The 18,287-nt window shown below is 40.1% G+C and overlaps 1 protein-coding gene and 1 long non-coding RNA gene across 3 annotated transcripts; one reads left to right on the top strand and one right to left on the bottom strand.

Moving 5' to 3' along the window:
* Window positions 1-164: 164 nt before the first annotated feature.
* Window positions 165-16,514, top strand: LOX (lysyl oxidase). Of its 2 annotated transcripts, XM_072840729.1 has the most exons (7): window positions 167-1,155; window positions 1,500-1,608; window positions 3,178-3,315; window positions 4,567-4,723; window positions 8,142-8,237; window positions 8,592-8,707; window positions 12,887-16,514. In XM_072840729.1, the coding sequence occupies exons 1-7, from the start codon at window positions 549-551 to the stop codon at window positions 12,891-12,893; spliced, it is 1,230 nt and encodes a 409-aa protein (XP_072696830.1). In that variant the 5' UTR covers window positions 167-548; the 3' UTR covers window positions 12,894-16,514. The 2 variants fall into 2 exon arrangements, with proteins under 2 accessions (XP_072696831.1, XP_072696830.1); XM_072840730.1 differs by lacking the exon at window positions 12,887-16,514 and having other exon boundaries at window positions 165-1,155; window positions 8,592-8,711.
* Window positions 2,769-7,632, bottom strand: LOC140641225 (uncharacterized). The gene is made up of 3 exons (XR_012037755.1): window positions 4,104-7,632; window positions 3,769-3,987; window positions 2,769-3,403 (listed from the first exon to the last, which is right to left on the bottom strand). It is a non-coding gene; the product is annotated as an uncharacterized lncRNA (long non-coding RNA).
* Window positions 16,515-18,287: the final 1,773 nt, after the last annotated feature.

The following is an 18,287-nucleotide window of genomic DNA, read 5'->3' as shown; positions in this document are numbered from 1 at the left end:
TCTGAGTCTTTTGAAATTCCTGCATGTTCGCCCCAGATTAAGCCGAGTGTGTCTCAGGATGTGTGCTCCGTTTTGTTCTTTCCCCTTAACGCTCCCTGTGCAACGTGTCTGGGGGGAGGAGGACAGGACGGGAGGGAGGGGCAGAGGCGAGGAGCTGTCCGCCTTGCACGTTTCCAATCGCATTACGTGAACAAATAGCGGAGGGGCTGCCGGGCCAGAACTGCTTGTGTAACTTTGCAAACGTGCCAGAAAGTTTAAAATCTCTCCTCCTTCCTTCACTCCAGACGCTGCCCGCTCGCCGGGGCCGCCGCGCCGCTCCCCGCCGCCTTCCAGGAGGACTGGGAAAGAGGAGACAGGCGGGTGCCACGTCCCAGCAGCCGCCTTTGCTGGACAAGGGTCCGCAGCCCACCCTTGGCATTGCTTGTAGGGACTGAGTTACCGGCCTCCCGGGTTGAAGATTTCTCCCCTCCCTCACGTGATTCGGGCCCCGTTTCTCTCTTCTCCGATCTGCGTCCTCCCGGAGTGGGAGCAGTCAGGCGACGGGAGCGATGCGCTTCGCCTGGACCGCGCTTCTGCTCGGGCCGCTGCAGCTCTGCGCGCTCCTGCGCTGCGCCCCGCCGGCAGCCGGCCAACAGCAGCCCCCTCGCCAGCCGCCCGCGGCTCCGGCCGCCTGGCGCCAGAGGATCCAATGGGAGAACAACGGGCAGGTGTTCAGCCTGCTGAGCCTGGGCTCGCAGTACCAGCCGCAGCGCCGACGGGACCCGGGCACCACCGCCCCGGGCGCTGCCAACGCCGCAGCCCCGCAGCCGCGCACGCCGATCCTGCTGCTCCGCAACCGCACGGCGGCAGCGCGGGAGCGGGCCGCAGGCACGGCGGGGGGCGCCGGCCGACCCAGACCCGCCGCCCGCCACTGGTTCCAGGCTGGCTACTCGGCGTCCGGGGCCCGCGACGCCAACCAGACCGCGCCGGGAGAGCGCCCGGCGCTCAGTAACCTGCGGCCGCCCAGCCGCGTGGATGGCATGGTGGGCGACGACCCCTACAACCCCTACAAGTACTCCGACGACAACCCCTATTACAACTACTACGACACGTACGAAAGGCCTCGGCCTGGGAGCAGGTATCGGCCCGGATACGGCACCGGCTATTTCCAGTACGGTAAGCACCCCAAGTCGCAGGAAGCAGCCGCGCACCCCTTCCGCCACTCCGTGGCTCCCCAACGTGGCTGCCTGGGCGCGGCAGGCCTTAGTCCCCGCGGCTCCGATCCCTCCCCCTGCGCCTGCAGAGGCAGCCCTGGAATCCGGTGCAAACCGCGCGCGCCTGGCCCCTCCTGCTTTCTTTCCACTTTGCTTTGCAGCCCTTGGCGTCCCCCGTCCTCCTGCTACCCGCAGCCCGCTTGGGTGAAGGGTGAGGAGTCAGGGACACGGAGGGTACCCAGGGCCGGGGTAGGGGGTGCTGGGCTGGCTCACAGCTACCTATCCCCATCGCCTCCTGACGTTTAGGTCTCCCGGACCTGGTGCCAGATCCGTACTACATCCAGGCGTCCACGTACGTGCAAAAGATGTCCATGTACAACCTGAGATGCGCTGCAGAGGAGAACTGCTTGGCCAGGTACTGGTCGGGCTCTCCGCGGCCGGGCTGCCCCATCTGTGGGTCAGGCGCTGCTCCAGCGCCTGGTCCTCCTGACTGCTGCTCTTGTTCCATGCACACAAGAATTGGGAAATGCGGCAAGAGCTGGGAAGTGGAATGTGGTCTCCTGGGCATGCTGAACTGGATGGAGAGTTTAACATTTTCAAGATTTCTGTGGGTTCCGACTTTCAAACTGTGACACACATCAGGGAGATGGGGTAAACCCTAATCCTGGAGAGTTGAGATCTCGCGTTCTTTTTCCAAGACCCTCAGACTTTGGAGCTAGTGGTTTCCCATAACTTTCTATCAAAGAACTGTACAATACCATGGAAAAAATTTTGTAATGGAAGAGCTTGTTAATAACCCCTTAAAACACAGAGGGCTAATTTGCCAGTGTGGCACCCCTCATCAGCAAAGGTTAGGTTTTCTTCTTTTGTTTGAGGCCACAATTTAATTTCGTTGTTTTGGTATTACTTCAGCCAGAATAAGAGCATGATCAAGAGCTTTGTTTTTGAATCAGTCCTAAAATAAAGTCATAGCAATTTGGGGAATGGAATTCTCTGACTTTGCCGCTGGGAAACCAGCAGAGGGAGCAAAAGATGTTTTGATAGGTCTCATAAAATTTTTTTCAAGTGGAAAGTGAAAATACTCAACAGTATGTGAATATATATTCCCACAAAATATGTTAGAAGGAAGAGAGTAGTGTTTATCTGTTCAGTTCTTCTTCCACTTTGACCCTTTGTAACTGTCAGGCTAAAGGAAGAGAAGAAAGCTGAACTCATCCATTTTGAGTCTTGCACTCCCTAGGATGTTATTACAGTCATGCCATTGTTTTCAAGATAGCGAAATTGCAAAATTATTTCTCTAATCTGGGTGTATGCTTCTAGAATTATTTCCCCACTTTACATCTTAGGAAACTATTTAAGAAGAAACGTATTGTTAAATTCAAAGTTCTTAATAAGTACATAAGATTTTTAAAAAAAATTTGAGATAACTGCTACTCATTCATGTGGCTAAACAAGAACTGATTATAAGTACAAAATTTACTTATCACACGTACACTCTTAATCCTAATTTTATTATACTTTTTAACTGCAGGGTTTCTTTTTTTTTTTTAATTTTTTATTTATTTATGATAGTCACAGAGAGAGAGAGAGAGGCAGAGACACAGGCAGAGGGAGAAGCAGGTTCCATGCACCGGGAGCCTGATGTGGGATTCGATCCCGGGTCTTCAGGATCTCGCCCTGGGCCAAAGGCAGGCGCCAAACCGCTGAGCCACCCAGGGATCCTAACTGCAGGTTTCTATAGTGGTCATTCATTCACTGATTCAACAAATATTCACTGAACTCTGACCACTTGCCAGGCATCGTTCTAGGATCTGGAGATTCAGCAATAAACAAAATAAGCAAAATGCCCCAGGTCTCTTGCAACTGATAGTCTAGTTGGAGGTGGGAGGTAGTTGCCATTATAAAATGGAAAGGGTTTTGCTTGTAATTCATCTTTAGATAGTATCCTGTGAAAGTACTAATGTTTCCTTCTTCAAAACCACAGCTCAGCATACAGGGCAGATGTCAGAGATTATGATCACAGGGTGCTGCTAAGATTCCCTCAAAGAGTGAAAAACCAAGGGACATCAGATTTCTTACCCAGCCGACCAAGATATTCCTGGGAATGGCACAGTTGTCACCAGTAAGTGGATGGGCCTCCTAGGTCCTTCTGAGTTGTGTTTTCCTTTTTTTCACAGAGTTCTTGATGTGACAAGTGCAAAGTCTTATTTCTTACAGAAAAGGGAGAAAATTACTGTTATGATTACATTCAGAATTTTCTCTGTGTAATGTGACATCATCAAGGAAACATATCAGCTACAGGATCCTGTTATCTTTTAAAATGGAAATTCAAATCCAGCTCGTTAAAATTCTAAGTTCAGCTCATTAAAACTGCTGATAGGGATACAGCATTGGCTTCCCTAATATTTTATTCCAATGAATTATAGGTAAGATTTCCAAAAAAAAAGCTTGTTCTAGCCAAGATCACCTACAGTTAGTCAGCATTTCATAAAGTCCACAGGTGATCAGAAGGATTCATATACCAATCTCAGAGAAAAATAGAGATGATATACTCCATGAGCTGAGAAGGACCTACCTCTGTCTTTTAAAAGGCCTGTATCAAAGCCAGGGTAATAGCCTGCTTTGTCCTAAATTTAAAGATCTTTATAGAAGGTGGTTCTATGATTTGCCTTGGTAACTTGTCCAGGTACTTAATGCCAGGAAATCCTGATGGGTGCCCTGAAACCTTCTGCAATTTGAGCAATTTTTTCTTGTTCTTTCCTTACATGAGAAGATAAACATCTCAGTACCTTCCCTGAAATGAAATGAGAGAAAACAGATATAAACACTGAATTTTCTGATAAAATAAAATTATTTCATTTCTCAATAAAAGTTTATACTTATTAAATAATAATTGTGGGAAAAACATACCATTATTTCTCCTTTGCATTTTAGTAATGGTTTTGCATTTTTAAAAATCTCACAGAAACCTCCCATGAGTCATGTGCTCTTCTTTTATTTGGAACGAAACATCAATCCTGGCAGCCAAAGGAAACAGATTAGAGAGCATATGGCAGGTTTTACTTAAATGCAGATAATTTAGTATCTTTTTCTATTTAATATTCAAAGATAAAACAGGGTGTAATAGGAAAACAAGATATTCAAACTAAGTCATTTTTTATTCCTAGAAGCAAAGCTAAAAGCTTACAATTCTGATAGATCTCTATTCCTAGGAAAAAGGGCTAGCATGAATCTGGCTTTAAGAAGATAAACTTGATCTCAATTTTAGTGTGAAAACACGTGTGGGAGGCAGTGGGGGAGTCATCTAAAGTCCTCATGGCTTTGTTTCTCTGTATGTTACTGACCTCTGTCTCTGTGTTGTGTGGGACATCAGACATTACCACAGCATGGATGAATTCAGCCACTATGACCTACTTGATGCCAGTACCCAGAGGAGAGTGGCTGAAGGCCACAAAGCCAGTTTCTGTCTTGAGGACACATCCTGTGACTATGGCTACCACAGGCGATTTGCATGTACAGCACATACACAGGTAGGTTGGCCCTCTGACATCAGAAACCTAAAAGCTTCAGAGAGAAAACTGTGGTCTTCTCTTTTCTTTCCTCCTGCCACTCTTTTATAAACTATTTCATTTAGGGGTTCATCTGATCAAGATGGAGAATAACTGGGAAAAGGAAACTGGTCTCTTGAGGATTTTATTTATTTATTTATTTATTTATTGATTGATTGATTTAGAGGGAGAGAAAAGTTGGGGATGGGCAGAGGGAGAGAGAGCGATAGGGAATTCCAAGCAGACTCCAAGCACAGAATGAAGCCTGACGTGCGGCCAAACTCATGACCCTGAGATCATGACCTGAGCTGAAATCAAGAGTCAGACAATTAAGTGACTGAGCCACTCAGGTGCCCCAGATTCAAAGTAGTTTTTAAAGACTTTCATCATTTCAAAAAGTCAATGTGCATAATTGCTATGTTCATAGTGAAAAGCAGTGGTTTAGTCCCTGAACAAATCTGACTGGCTTCCAGTATCTGCACTCATTCTGTACTCTTTAACTGCCTCGGTAAATAACTGTGGAGGAGACACTTCTGTTTTCTCACCTTCAAAACCATTCCTCTCTCCACCCATTAAGCTAGAGAGAGAACAGTGCTTGGGGTTACCCAAAGAGAGAACCTACGTTTCTTATAAAGCACCTCAGAATCAGTCTCTTTTAAAGCATGCAAATGAGAGCGGAAGGATATAATTTCTTTTTCCACACGTATGTAGTTAAACCTGCGGTATAATTGATGTCAGATGTCCTTTGTGGATTTTTAAAAATCGTGCTGACCTAAACAGTGTGTATGTCTTATAATGGGAAAATGTGTGTCAGTTAAAAGCCAAGCCAGTATTTCTATAAGAAACCCTCATTTTTATAAAGGGACATTATAATTTTACTCCAGCGGAAATCTTGGCAAGGGGCAGTGAATGTGCATGACGCACCAAGGGATCAGCAGCTGGCATTTCAGGGAGCAAATTCCAGGGCTGTGGCAGGAAGCTTTTCAGTGACCTAAATGTTACCACTGCCTCTTCCTCTGAGCTTTAAACATCATAGCAATTGCAGAGGGAAATGATTCAATTCCATGCTCTGGGGGAAGCAATGCACTTACTCTAAGTAAAAGTTGATGCAACCTACCCACATTACACATATGTGGGCAGAGAGATTCCCTTTACACTCAGTGATCCACAGTCACCATCTGCCCGTGTTGTGGCTGGAGTTTATTCTCTCCATTTAGAAAAAGAGGCACTATGGACAGCTGTGTGTTGAAATATTTGAATTTAAGTCTATAGCTATATAAAGTACTTCAGTCTCTCAATTCCCTGGGGTGACCCAACTTCATTTTCTATGGGAGCTTTCTGACTAATCATCTTCTGTTTATATCCTATTTAACTACTGTTCACCATGTCTTGCGTTAAAAGTGATTTGTTTATTCGTGTTTTTCACTATACTGGTGTTTCTTTAACATGGACTTCATTTGAAGGCACAAAAAAAAAAAAAATTCTCACAAAGCCCCAGTGTTGACTTAGATTAGTTGTATTACAATGTTGTTTAAGTGTATCCAAACATAAAAGAAGATATAACTTCCTTATATCTATACTTCCATATAACCCTTAAGTTCTTAGATAACGAATTTACATTTTCAACATATATGAAACTAGAAACAGTTACATTAACATCATTAATTTAATGTAACCAACAGTTCTTTTGCTAAAACCAATGAGCTAATTTAGCCAGCACTGGTGAAAGCTCTACATTTCACCTGTTTTTAAAGTTTGACTGTGAATACGTGATATGCTTGTTGTTTTTTTAATAGTCTTAAAAATTCCTATTATTTGTGTACAAGTTCAAACAATCAAAGTTAAAACTTAACTTAAATCCTGCCAGCTGGAGTACCAACTTCAGCACTCTTTAAAGCTCTTTTGTTCACTTGAAGGTAAGATCAGTACTGTAGCATTCTTTAAAGTCTTAAATCGATAGCTAATCAGTCAATGGAGGTGTTACAAATATATGTAGGGGTGGGACTCCAAGTTAGCAGCAGAGCAACAATTACAATAGCTAGCACTTACTGAGTATCTACTACTGCCAGGATCAGAATTAAATGTGCCGGGCCCAGAAACTAAACAATCTTCATCTGGTTCTCCCTGCTGCAGCACAGGTACTTTTGAGTTTGGCCTGTGTGTACTGCTGTGTGCTGTATGAAAGCACGGTGCTACACCATTCTTCCCAAATTAGGCAATAGCCATACTGGCATTGATAGAATATGCTTGGCGGGTTTTGCCATCTCTTTGGTGATCAAAGTGTTCTTAAGACCAAAGAAATTTTGGGTGCTGAAATTAAATGGCAGTAATGAATTAAAATGATTCTAGCATATGATTTTAAATTTACTTTAGATGAGCATTAGAATGAAAATATAACAATTCAAGCTTCTCAAGAAGAACTAATGGAATCAAGAACCCACCTATGGACTTCAATTTAAGCAAATTTTCCCAGACTGTAACTTTCTGGAGAGTAAGGACCCTATCTATTAGAATTTTTCTCCTTCCTACCTGTAGAAGGCACTCATTTCCTTATAGAAGTGAGTATCTTTAGTAAGTGGACTGATGTGCTGATATTCATTAACTGAGGCATACATTCATCCTTTTCTTTCAATAAAATATTTCAGTGGGATATGAGACAGAGAATAGTGTGGTGGTCAAGACTAGGGACCCTGGACCCCAAACATCTAAACTCAAAACCAGCTCAGCCATTTGCTAGCTATATATCCTTGAGTGACTTTATTGACCTTAAAGTGACTCATTTTCCTCATCTGCGAAATGGAGATAATAATAGCACCTATCTCATGTACTTGTGAAAATTGAATTTATAAATGTAATATGTTTAAAATTGTTAAACATAACAAAAAATGCAACAAAAATCCACTCTCAGGGAGTTTATAATCTCTAGTTAGATATATTCTAATACAGTACTGTTATAATACAGAGTGTTAGAGGACAAACACTATAAAATCTGGGCAGAGTAAAGGAAGGTAATTTCCAAGAGAAAGTGGGAAGGGTTGTACTGACGACACTTGAGCTAGGTGGATTACTACATGGCCATTATTCTCGAACTGGTGATATTCTAGAATTTTGATAGAAACCTGTTCTGTCAATTTAAGATTGTATTTATCGCTGGTGATTGATGACACTTTTAAGAAGCTAGATGTACTACTACTTATATTAGTCCTGTATTTTTTTTAGCTGGAGGTGCTATAAGGCTGAGTAATATATACTTCTCAAAGGAGATGCAATATAAGTATAGTTTTATGTCAAACTCTTGTAAGTACTAACTTAAAATTTAATTTGCAAATAATAAGCACATTCTTTAGCATACTCTGACCATTTATCCTCTTTTTAAATGTTTAAATTTTATTTGTTTTAGGGGTTGAGTCCTGGCTGCTATGATACCTACAATGCAGACATAGACTGCCAATGGATTGATATTACAGATGTAAAACCTGGAAACTACATTCTAAAGGTAGAGACTTTTGAAAATATAAACCTATAATTTATTTCGATTGGAACTCAATGGGCCTCCCCTTCTGAATCACTGTTAAATAATCACAATTGTGCAAGCAACTATACGCCTCCTAGAAATATTTCTTACCAACCCATATATATGAAAAAAAAATTTTAAGAACTTTGGGGGAAAATATATAGCCTCTTTCTATAACTTCTCCAGAACTTTACCACTTGCCTAACTTTTTAAATCCCCTCCCTGCCTGATTTAGTTGAAGCATTTCCTTGTTCTAGCCCTGTGGAAATAGGAAGAGAGTAACCAGCAAACACTGCTGACGAATTCTGAAACATGGATGATGTTTATGTTGCCTAGGTCAGTGTGAACCCCAGCTACCTGGTGCCTGAATCGGACTATTCCAACAATGTCGTGCGCTGTGAAATCCGCTACACGGGACACCATGCATATGCCTCGGGCTGCACAATCTCACCGTGAGTCCCATTTGCCTAGTTTCATAATTCTCTTCTCAAAGTGTTTTAGTTCACTGACAGGCATTAAACATATATTTGTATTTTTTTAAATGTTTATTTTTATTTATTTGAGAGCAAGAGAGAGAGAAAGCAAAAGAGAGAGCACGAGTGGGGGGAGAGGTAGAGGGAGAAGCAGACTCCCTTCTGAGCAGAGAGCCTGATGATGCAGGGCTCAGGGCTTGATCCCAGAACCCTGGGATCATGACCTGAGCTGAAGGCAGATGCTTAATCGACTGAGCCACACTGGTGCCCCTCTAAGTGTCTGTTTCTAATACTACTGCAGCTTCCTTATAAGACGGTCCATGTTATCACATCATTAGAGCTGATCTTTCTTTGACGAGCTAGAGAAGGGGGTGGGGAAATGTACTCACGTTTTTATCATCTTTTTTTTTAAATCATCTTTTATCATCTTCATCTAAGCTCAGCTAAAGCTTAGCTTCCAAGACAAGACATACACACAGAACACGCTGTTTATCCAAAAAGCCCGTGTGGCGGCTGAATATGTAAAACATGCAATGTGCAGTGTGGGTGACCTTGTGGGATCCCAAACAGTTGGATTTCCTGTCTCCTTGCCAGAATCCATGAAGCAGCTCTGAAGAAATTCCTAGAGTTCTTTAAAATACATTTTGAAAATCATTGCCTTAAAGTATTCCAACTGAAGAGGTCAGACTGCCTGTTCTATAGAAACCCAAGATTTTACAAATTTGAGTTCTAAAACCACAAGTACTAGAAAAGTGCCTTACAAAAGGAAGGGCGTGTGGAGGTTCCTCTGTAATTTTCTTAAGCCCTGGAACCCTTCTGTGAATGAAATCTTAGAGGGAATCCCAGCACATGAATATTAACAGGGGTGGTGCTGTGATTAAAGTAATGGGACCAAGGTTAGGTAGTTTGATTTGCTTGTCTCTCTTCTACTCCATCCTTAAGCTTACCTGCTCTAGTATTGCTGGGTTAGTGATCCTAACTTCCTAACTACCTGTGCCACCTGTGACTGATCACAACAGAAAAACAGCATTAGAATGATATTGAACATGCATCCATGCAGGAGAGGCACCCATGTCTCTGGGTCACGTGGAGCCCTGTCAAAGAGCTACGCTTACACTTAATAAACATTTCTCCCAGATACTCAAACCAGGACAACAGTTGGCCACCCATACATCTGTAGTTTGAGGGGTTTCCCAACTTCCTTAAACCTCATTGTTGAGGTTGTCTTCCACACCCGGGCTCCTGGCCAGGGGATGTGTGAGGCTTCTATTGAGCAGTGCATGTTCAATGTATAGTGTCTTGGGTTGCGTTCACCTTGGAGGGAGCCCTTTCCTTATTCCATAAAGGAGCAGAACCTGTGCTTTACAAGTGTCATCACAACTTTGGAGATAGATGCAGCCTAGAACAGCAAAGGGACAGCACAGAAAATAAGATAATCAAATATATTCTTCTGAACATGCCCACAGTGCAGAAAACCTGGCTGGGTTTATGGCCCATATTGTGTGGAGCTGGTCAAAGTATAAATGAAGATCCTCAGCACATAAGTGTAATCTAAGCAAAAATAAAGCATTATAAAATACATGGTTTAATTAATTTCTCTTATTTTTTATCATTCCTTATTCACTCATTCTCTATATATTCATTGACAGTCTCACTTTTGCACTGTGTATTTATTGAGGTCCTTCATCAGGTGTTAGAGAGTAAAACAAAGATAAATATGATTTCTGACCATTTACTGTGCCCCTTTAGCTGTATTATAATAATTTGCAATTAATTACTTGTGGCTGTCCTGTATAATGTTTGTCTCCTACCCACTCTGACATGGTTGGGACCTAGACACTCTTGTCCACCACTGGATTCCCCGGGGGCAGGCCTACCACCATGTAGCCTCTCATTCCATATTCAAATAATAGAGAAATGACCCTCTCCTTCAGGGACTTCAGGATGTGGAATTGAAAGGCCAAGAGAAATACACATATAACTGTAGCAGAGATACACTATGAAAATTCTAAGAGGGGTGAAGTAAAATGCAGAGGAAACAGCAGGACCTCTGCTATAGGCTAGCTGACTCCCAGGTACAACTGCTGGCCTTGCACTGAGAACAGGTCTGGAAACGTGAGTCTTTTTGCATAGAATATGTCTTACTTTTCATCAGTAGAATCTATTGAATTGGGTATTGCCAGGTATTTAAAACAAATAAAAATTATTATATTGCTCCAGCACAGTGTTGTTCTTTTTTTTTTTTTAAACCAGTTGTCACTAACTACAACTAAATTTTAAGAGTGGTTGAGGTAACATTTTAATAAGCAATAATGATCAGATGGAAATATGAGACAGTATGATGACCCATAGTGACTTGTAATCAAATAACAAGATCCACTCTATGTGTGGAAAATAACGAGAGCTATGCAGAGATCATGACAGAGGAATCCTTACCTTCAGGAGAATGATGCCTGGCCTCCTTTATTCTGACTTTCATTTCTGGTCTCCCTTGTGAGGGATCAGCATTCTGAGGAAGGAGAGATTTCCTCTGGCTGAGACTCAGGAGTGGCTTTAGGAAGCATTTGAATGGAGCCTTGAAGGCTGAGGAGGATTGCACTGGGGGCAGTTAAGGGAGGGCATGCCAGGAGAGGTCAACATCCTGGCTGCCCTGTGGCAGGAAGAAACTGCAGGCGTGTTTGGAAAACCAAGTCATCTAGTGTGGTTAAGGAGTTAAGATTTGGGTGAAAAGGATGGAAAGGTAAATTGGGACCAGGGAGCATTGAAGAGCAAGCTAAAAAGTTTGAACTTCATTCTAAAGGCCATGGGGAGTCTTTGAAGTTCTTGAGGAAGGAGTCTAACTTGCTAAACCTAAAGTGTGGTCAGTCTGGTAGCTCTGAGAGCAGCCCTGCCTGTGATTCCCTTGGTAATGTTATTGAACTTTTTTAATTCCTAAAGACATATCATCTCTCAGTTCGCCTCACTGTTTTCATCTCACTGTTTTCATGCTAATCGCATACCGAAGAACATTCCACTGGTAGGTAAAAACTACCCAAGAGAGGGTGTGCCTTTGATATATCCACTCTCTCTCTCAATCTTTTAAAAATTTATTTATAAGAGAGAGAGAGAGAGAGAGAGAGAGAGAGAGATAACGGGCTCTGGGGGAGGAGCAGAGGGAGAGAGAGAATCTCAAGCAGACTCCACACTAAGTGCAAAGCCCAATGCAGGGCTCGATCTCATGACCCTGAGATCATGACCTGAGCTGAAACCAAGAGCTGGATGCTTAACCGACTGAACCACCCAGGTGCTCCACCTCTTTCTTTTTCCCCATCGTAAACAAAATGTATGGACCGAGGGACTGTGGTTCAGGTCAGTTTTATGATACTATGATTAAGTTCTCTCTCACAAAACTTAGTATCTGGAAATTGCTGGCTTATGATTTGGAATGCTTCATTTCTTTACATGAGGACCTATGATCACAGTGTAAACAATATATTTGATTGGTTGGCTTTGACTCAGTCTTTGCCTATTAAGGCATCAGTCTACATCCAAAACAATGCTGGGAAAGGAGTACTGTGGGACAGTGCAGAGGCCATGAACCTGCTTCTAGGTGGGCATACAGTGCTTGCTCTATGGAGTGAGCTCATCTGGACAGGGCTGTTGGTTCTCTAAGTCCTGCTTTTCTCTTGGTTACTTCAGAGGCTGTTTCATTTCACTCTAAACATTAAGTCTGTAGGTATCAGGTATACACTTTCTGCTACTAACATAGTCTCTTCCTTTAAATAATTTTTTTTAGAGATTTTATTTATTTATTTATTTATTTATTTGAGAGAGTGAGTGAAAGAGAGACAGAGTATGGGGGGAGGGTGTTGGCAGAGGGAGAAGCAGGCTCGCCACTAAGCAGCCAAATTCAGGACTCAATCCCAGGACTACAGGATCATGACACAGCCGAAGGCAGACGCTTAACTGACTGAGCCACCCAGGCACCCCTCCTTTAAATCATCATTAAAATAATGTATTAATGAGTAATTTCACGAGGTGACTATTGCAGACTACTGCAGAGGTAGAGGGAAATTGCCACAGATTTTTTTTTAAAAGATCAACTTTAAACTTGCCTACTGTACTCACTCATAATATTATCAAGTTAATAATTTGTCTTATTTTGTTTTCTTAATCTAGGTATTAGAAAGCAAGCCAAAACTCCCAATGGATAAATCAGTGCCTGGTGTTCTGAAGTGGGAAAAGAATAGATTAACTTCAGTAGGATTTACATAATTTGAAAGAGTGAACAGAAAACAACAAGGAACTTTTGTTTGGACTGTTTTATAACATAGCACATAACTGGATTTTGAACATTTAAATTGGCATTATTTGGGAAATTTTTAATATCATTCATATAACTTTGTGAATGAACACGGTGTTTTCATTCTGTAGATGCACACTTTGGCTCTTTGAAGGAAATCCAAATTTCTTATGCTCCTTTGGAAATTATGGTGGAAAAGGGAAATTAACATTTCAGTGTTTCAAAATGAAACAAAATTACTATGAAGTGAGAATTTTCTTAAGTGCTGAAACTTAAGTGAACCAAAACACTAACTGGCTTGTATTTGTCTTAGTATAGATTAATTCAGAAAGGAGGCTCCTACTGTTCAAATAGATACAGACACATTTGGTGCTGAGCAAGGAACAAAGATTACCATTGGTGTCAAGCAATATTACTATATAGCAGAGAAATGGCAATATATGTATTCAGATAGTTACATCCCTATATAAAATTTATGTTTACATTTTAAAATTAGTAAACTCCTGTCTTTCTGTTCAGTGTACCATTTCATTCTGACTTAAGTCAGCTTTTGTTTTGGAACAAAATGAGTAACTGAGCTGTCCAATTCCTGCCTGACATTCGTTGATGCTGCCTTAATTCTTTAATTTTCCTATAGGCAGAGACCTTTTAAGTGGCATTCTTAAAATCACCATTCTGGGGACTGGTGTATGGAGGACAGCTTTGTCTATGGGAGGTCATTCTGATGACAGATGTGATATATTCAGAAATACTAGCTATGTGTTTAAATATATAGAACTATTAGCCTAAAAATTTTCCTGGCTGACATACAAATCATATAAACAAGTCCCCAAAACCACAATTGTCTCTCACTTTAAAAAATTAATTAAAAAAATCTTAGGTTTTCAACTTTTCTACATTTTTCTTTAATGTTTAGCTTTAAAATGAAGAATGCTAAAAACAATTTAAACTATCCAGAATAGATAACATAGTATCTGGATATAGGAACATTATCAAGGTCATCAAGGAATCAGTAACACTTTTTTTTTTCTTTTTCTTTCTGTATCTGAAGTATAAACCAAATTAGCAAAGCACATAACATGACATAATTGAGGGGTTGGTGAATAAGGGAAAAAAAAAAACTTTCCATAAAACTGAAGGACTGTGCTGCATAATGAGACAGCTGTGATTTTATTTTAAAACTGTGAAACCATGTGCCATAACAAAATTTGGAAAATTCCTTTTTTTCCTAGTTCTAAAAGGTGCAGAGAGAAATCAAATGACACTTTTAAGTTAGTGGTGCTTAGACAGAAGTCTTCCTGCATTAACCAATATTAAAATCTCAAGCAAGGGATTTCCAATGCCAGGACATGTTTGGTAGAATTTAAAAGTGAGTTGGGATCCCTGTATTACAGGTCATAGAGTTGTAAAGTCTATCAACACCAACTACTAAGAGTCTTTCTGCACTCACTAGTGCCTAGCACAGCAAGAGGGTCTAGAAGATGGACAGTCATCCAGAGGTGGATGCAATCCTCATCTGCCAACAGAGAATGCAGCTTGATAGAGACCAGGAACTTTTATTGATCTGGTATCTGAGCTATGGAATAGTTTCTTTGATGTACCTCTTTGCCTTATATTGCTTTGTTAGTTTTAAGACTGTAGAACCATCCTTTCAAATCATAATCTTTTTTAATAGAGATATTTTAATATACTTGCTTTAAACACACACACACACACACACACACACACACACACACACACAAAACTACTGTCAGTATTAATACTGAGCCAGACTGGCATCTACAGATTAAGGCCTATCATTTCATTAAGATTCTTACCCCTATAAAAATTATATTATGGCCTTTGGACATATATGAGAAGACATTTTCTATCATTCACTGAGCCTTCCACCTATCTGTCCACCCATCGTCATTTGAGGGCCTAATATGTGTCAGGCACTTACATGCTAGGCCTTGGGATATTAAAAAAAATCTCTCCCCTAACTTCAATAAGTATTAAAAATGTCATATTACCCTTTAGGTTCACCTTATTTCATTTTTAACAACTATACATGTATGTCTAAAGTTTTTCTATTTTTAGCACTATTGTTTTTCATGACCATATTTTATTTTAAAAAATAAGTTAAAATAAATAGTTATATGCATGTATGTGTTACTAATAATTAAAACTATGTTTTCAATCATTAAAATGTCTGCCTCTTAAATATAACACCTACTATTTGGTTGGTTTTTTTAAAATAACTTTCAATTAGGAGGCTAAAGATTCTTGCTTATTCCTTATGTAAATATTCCTTCCTCCCACTACCCCTAAACACTCTCAAAAAACTTACACATATTGATTTAACACTCAATATTTTTGAACCTCAAGGGATCTCTCCTTTAAGTAACTACAAAAATTGTAATGATTAGCTGGTAAAAGTCACCCATTAATAAAATTTAAATAAAAAACCTAATCCAGTCTTACCAAACTCCACATAAAATATTTTTACAAAAGGAAGCAGAAATAATCCTAAAACTGTTGAGTACTGAAAAGAGACTGGCTTTTAAATTAATAAAGACTAAAAAAATGAACTAAATAGGAAAATAATTTATTGATTCCTTCCATATGCCATATTTGTGGCCTCACACTTATTCAGACTACAGTCTGGATTAAAGATGTCTTGACCTTTAAAGCTAGGATTCAGTTTCCCAGCAGTACCATAACATACGAATCCACACATATCCATAAGAATCCATTGCCTATTTCCAGGGAATCTTTATATTTTTACATAGTAATTTTATTTACAATCTCTACCATCTAATTATTCATTAGGTATTATTCATAATAACGAACAATTTTTTCTCTCTTTGAAATTTCATAGGATAATCCCACATATAAATATCCCCAATATTCGGGTTCCGGAGGAAATGCAGTGCACTAAAATGATTGCAGCACTAAGAATTCATCTTCAGCAAACTTTCTGAAAATACAGACAATATTTTGTTTTAAAAATACCTTGTTTTGATATTAACCATATGGTAACTGATAGGTAAAAATTACCCTTTCCCTGTATTTTTTATGTTCAGAATTTATATTCACAATCAACATATTCAATCTACTACATATTCAATCAACTACTAAAAGTCCTGGGCCACTTTTGAACACTTAAAGCATTTCATTTATCCTTCAAACCAAAATGGTGCTGAAATACTTCAACTTGAATGTAAAATGTATTAAATCTTAGCTCACAGGATATAAACATTTAATTAATATATAACTGCTTGCTACAAACTAAGCGACATGTTATCTGGTATTGTAATGTTTTTAATGAAGTTTTAATTTCTTCCAAATTTTTCAGGTAACCTATTTGTAAAACATTTGTAACTTTTTCTGAAGAGCTCTTATTTTAAATGCCCAGACACTGGCTTTATAGTCTTCTTTACACTCTCACATTCTTTTATTATATGCTTATATTATGATTGCAAGATTATGTAAAAATGCCTTGAATAAATGATTTCAAGTGTCTGTAGTGGTCATTTGTTGCTAAGTGTAAATAAATGATAGGACTTTCATTTTACGTTAAAATCCTAAAACCATATCTATGGTTGGTGGTTTGCTTAACTGCCTTTTTTATTAACAAACTGTTTAAAGAGCTCACATACCTGAAACTTGTCTTTGATGGATAAAAATCTAGCTGATGTTTCTTTTTTCTTTTCTTTTCTTTCTTTTCTTTTTTTTTTTAAAGAAAAGGAGTGGGGAGGGGAAGAGGGAGATGGAGAGAGAGAATCCTAAGCATGCTGGGCATGGAGCCTGACTGGGACTTGATCTCACAATCCTGAGACCACAGCCTGAGCCAAAAATTAAGAGTCAGATTCTTAACTGACGGAGCGAACCAGGTGCCCCCCTAGCAGATGTTTTATTTTTTTTAAAGATTTTATTTATTTATTCATGAGAGATACAGAGAGAGAGAGAGAGGCAGAGACATAGGCAGAGGGAGAAGCAGGCTTCCTCACAGGGAGCCTGTGGCAGTACTCGACCCCAGAACCCCGGGATCATGACCTGAACCAAAGGCAGATTCTCAACCACTGAGCCACCCAGGTGCCCCTAGCCGACGTTTTAAAAAGAAACTCATACATGAATGGATCCTAACCTCTATCACCATTAGCAACAACTTCTAAGGATGCAGAGCAGGCATTATGAGAACAATGGCACTCTAATTAGGGTTTATAAGAAATATATCTGAGCTTAAATACTCAAGAACTTATCCAATTCAAGCTACCAATTACTTATAAAAAGAACCATTGCTATTACAGTGACCCTTACCTAAATGTGGACCAGATTAGCCTGGAAGCTGGTAACCCGGAAGGACAAACAGGCCTCAAACTGTGGACAAGTGCTTTGGGGGCATGATTTGCAAAACTAACTCACAAAAACAATTCATCTTTTACAAGCTCCTACAGGTAAAATGGATGTAGGCTTGTGGTGTAAATCTGAGTTGTATGGTATCTGGGACATTGCCAGTTTCATGCTTCCCTCACCTGTTCAAAGTATCTGAACACACTTTCATTATTAATGAAAATATGATTTATTTTGTCTCATCAGTGGTCAGTGTTTCAAGCACTGTTGATTCAAACAAAAGCTCATGAAGCAAAGACAGGGGAGGGAGGATCTTTCCTTCTCAGAAAATCTGACTGCCTCATGTTACTTATTAATATTTCTAATCCTTGCCATTTCTATTAGCAGAGGATTAATACAGAGGTTGAATAATCACTTAAAGCACATGTAGAGGAATTCTAGTTTTCACAAGACACGTTACTCAGAAAGAATCCCATAGAAGAAGTAGTATGGAAGATGTTATCACTATGGTGGAGATTCCCGGTACATATTACCATGTTAAAGAATCTTAGAAACCTTGCAGTAAAGAAGCCACTTTGTGTTATCCAGTGTTTCTTAAACTTGATTTGCTAAAGAAATCTTTTTTTTTTTTTTTTTAAATAACACCTGCTATTCTGTTAAACCACTAATCTTGGAAGATTTGGGATTTGACATAGTAAGTAATAACCAGTTCATAAAAATGAGGTAATTTAGAAATTAATTAAAACAAATAAAAGAAGTGGAAGTATTTGGCCTATGGGACACAGAAACACCTAAAACCCACTAATTTACCACTTGCCTTGCTTTATAAAAAACCTAATGGTTAAATAGGATCCCTTCAGTGGAAACAATCATTTTAGTCTCTAAACCATGTTCTGTTTTAGAAGGAAATATAGATCTTTCCTATCTGTCCGATAACTTGAA

The sequence above is a fragment of the Canis lupus genome, chromosome 10, assembly GCF_048164855.1.
Source record: "Canis lupus baileyi chromosome 10, mCanLup2.hap1, whole genome shotgun sequence".
Classification (NCBI taxonomy): Eukaryota; Metazoa; Chordata; class Mammalia; order Carnivora; family Canidae; genus Canis; species Canis lupus.
The sequence above is the reverse complement of the archived record's forward strand: the minus strand, read 5'-3'. Positions and strand labels throughout refer to the sequence as shown.

Excerpts from the sequence above, each read along its gene's own strand:
- LOX (XM_072840729.1), top strand. The coding sequence starts at position 549 with ATGCGCTTCGCCTGGACCGCGCTTCTGCTCGGGCCGCTGCAGCTCTGC. Across the intron at positions 4,724-8,141 it reads CATGTACAGCACATACACAG|GGGTTGAGTCCTGGCTGCTA; the intron begins GTAGGTTGGCCC and ends TATTTGTTTTAG. Across the intron at positions 8,238-8,591 it reads CTGGAAACTACATTCTAAAG|GTCAGTGTGAACCCCAGCTA; the intron begins GTAGAGACTTTT and ends TATGTTGCCTAG.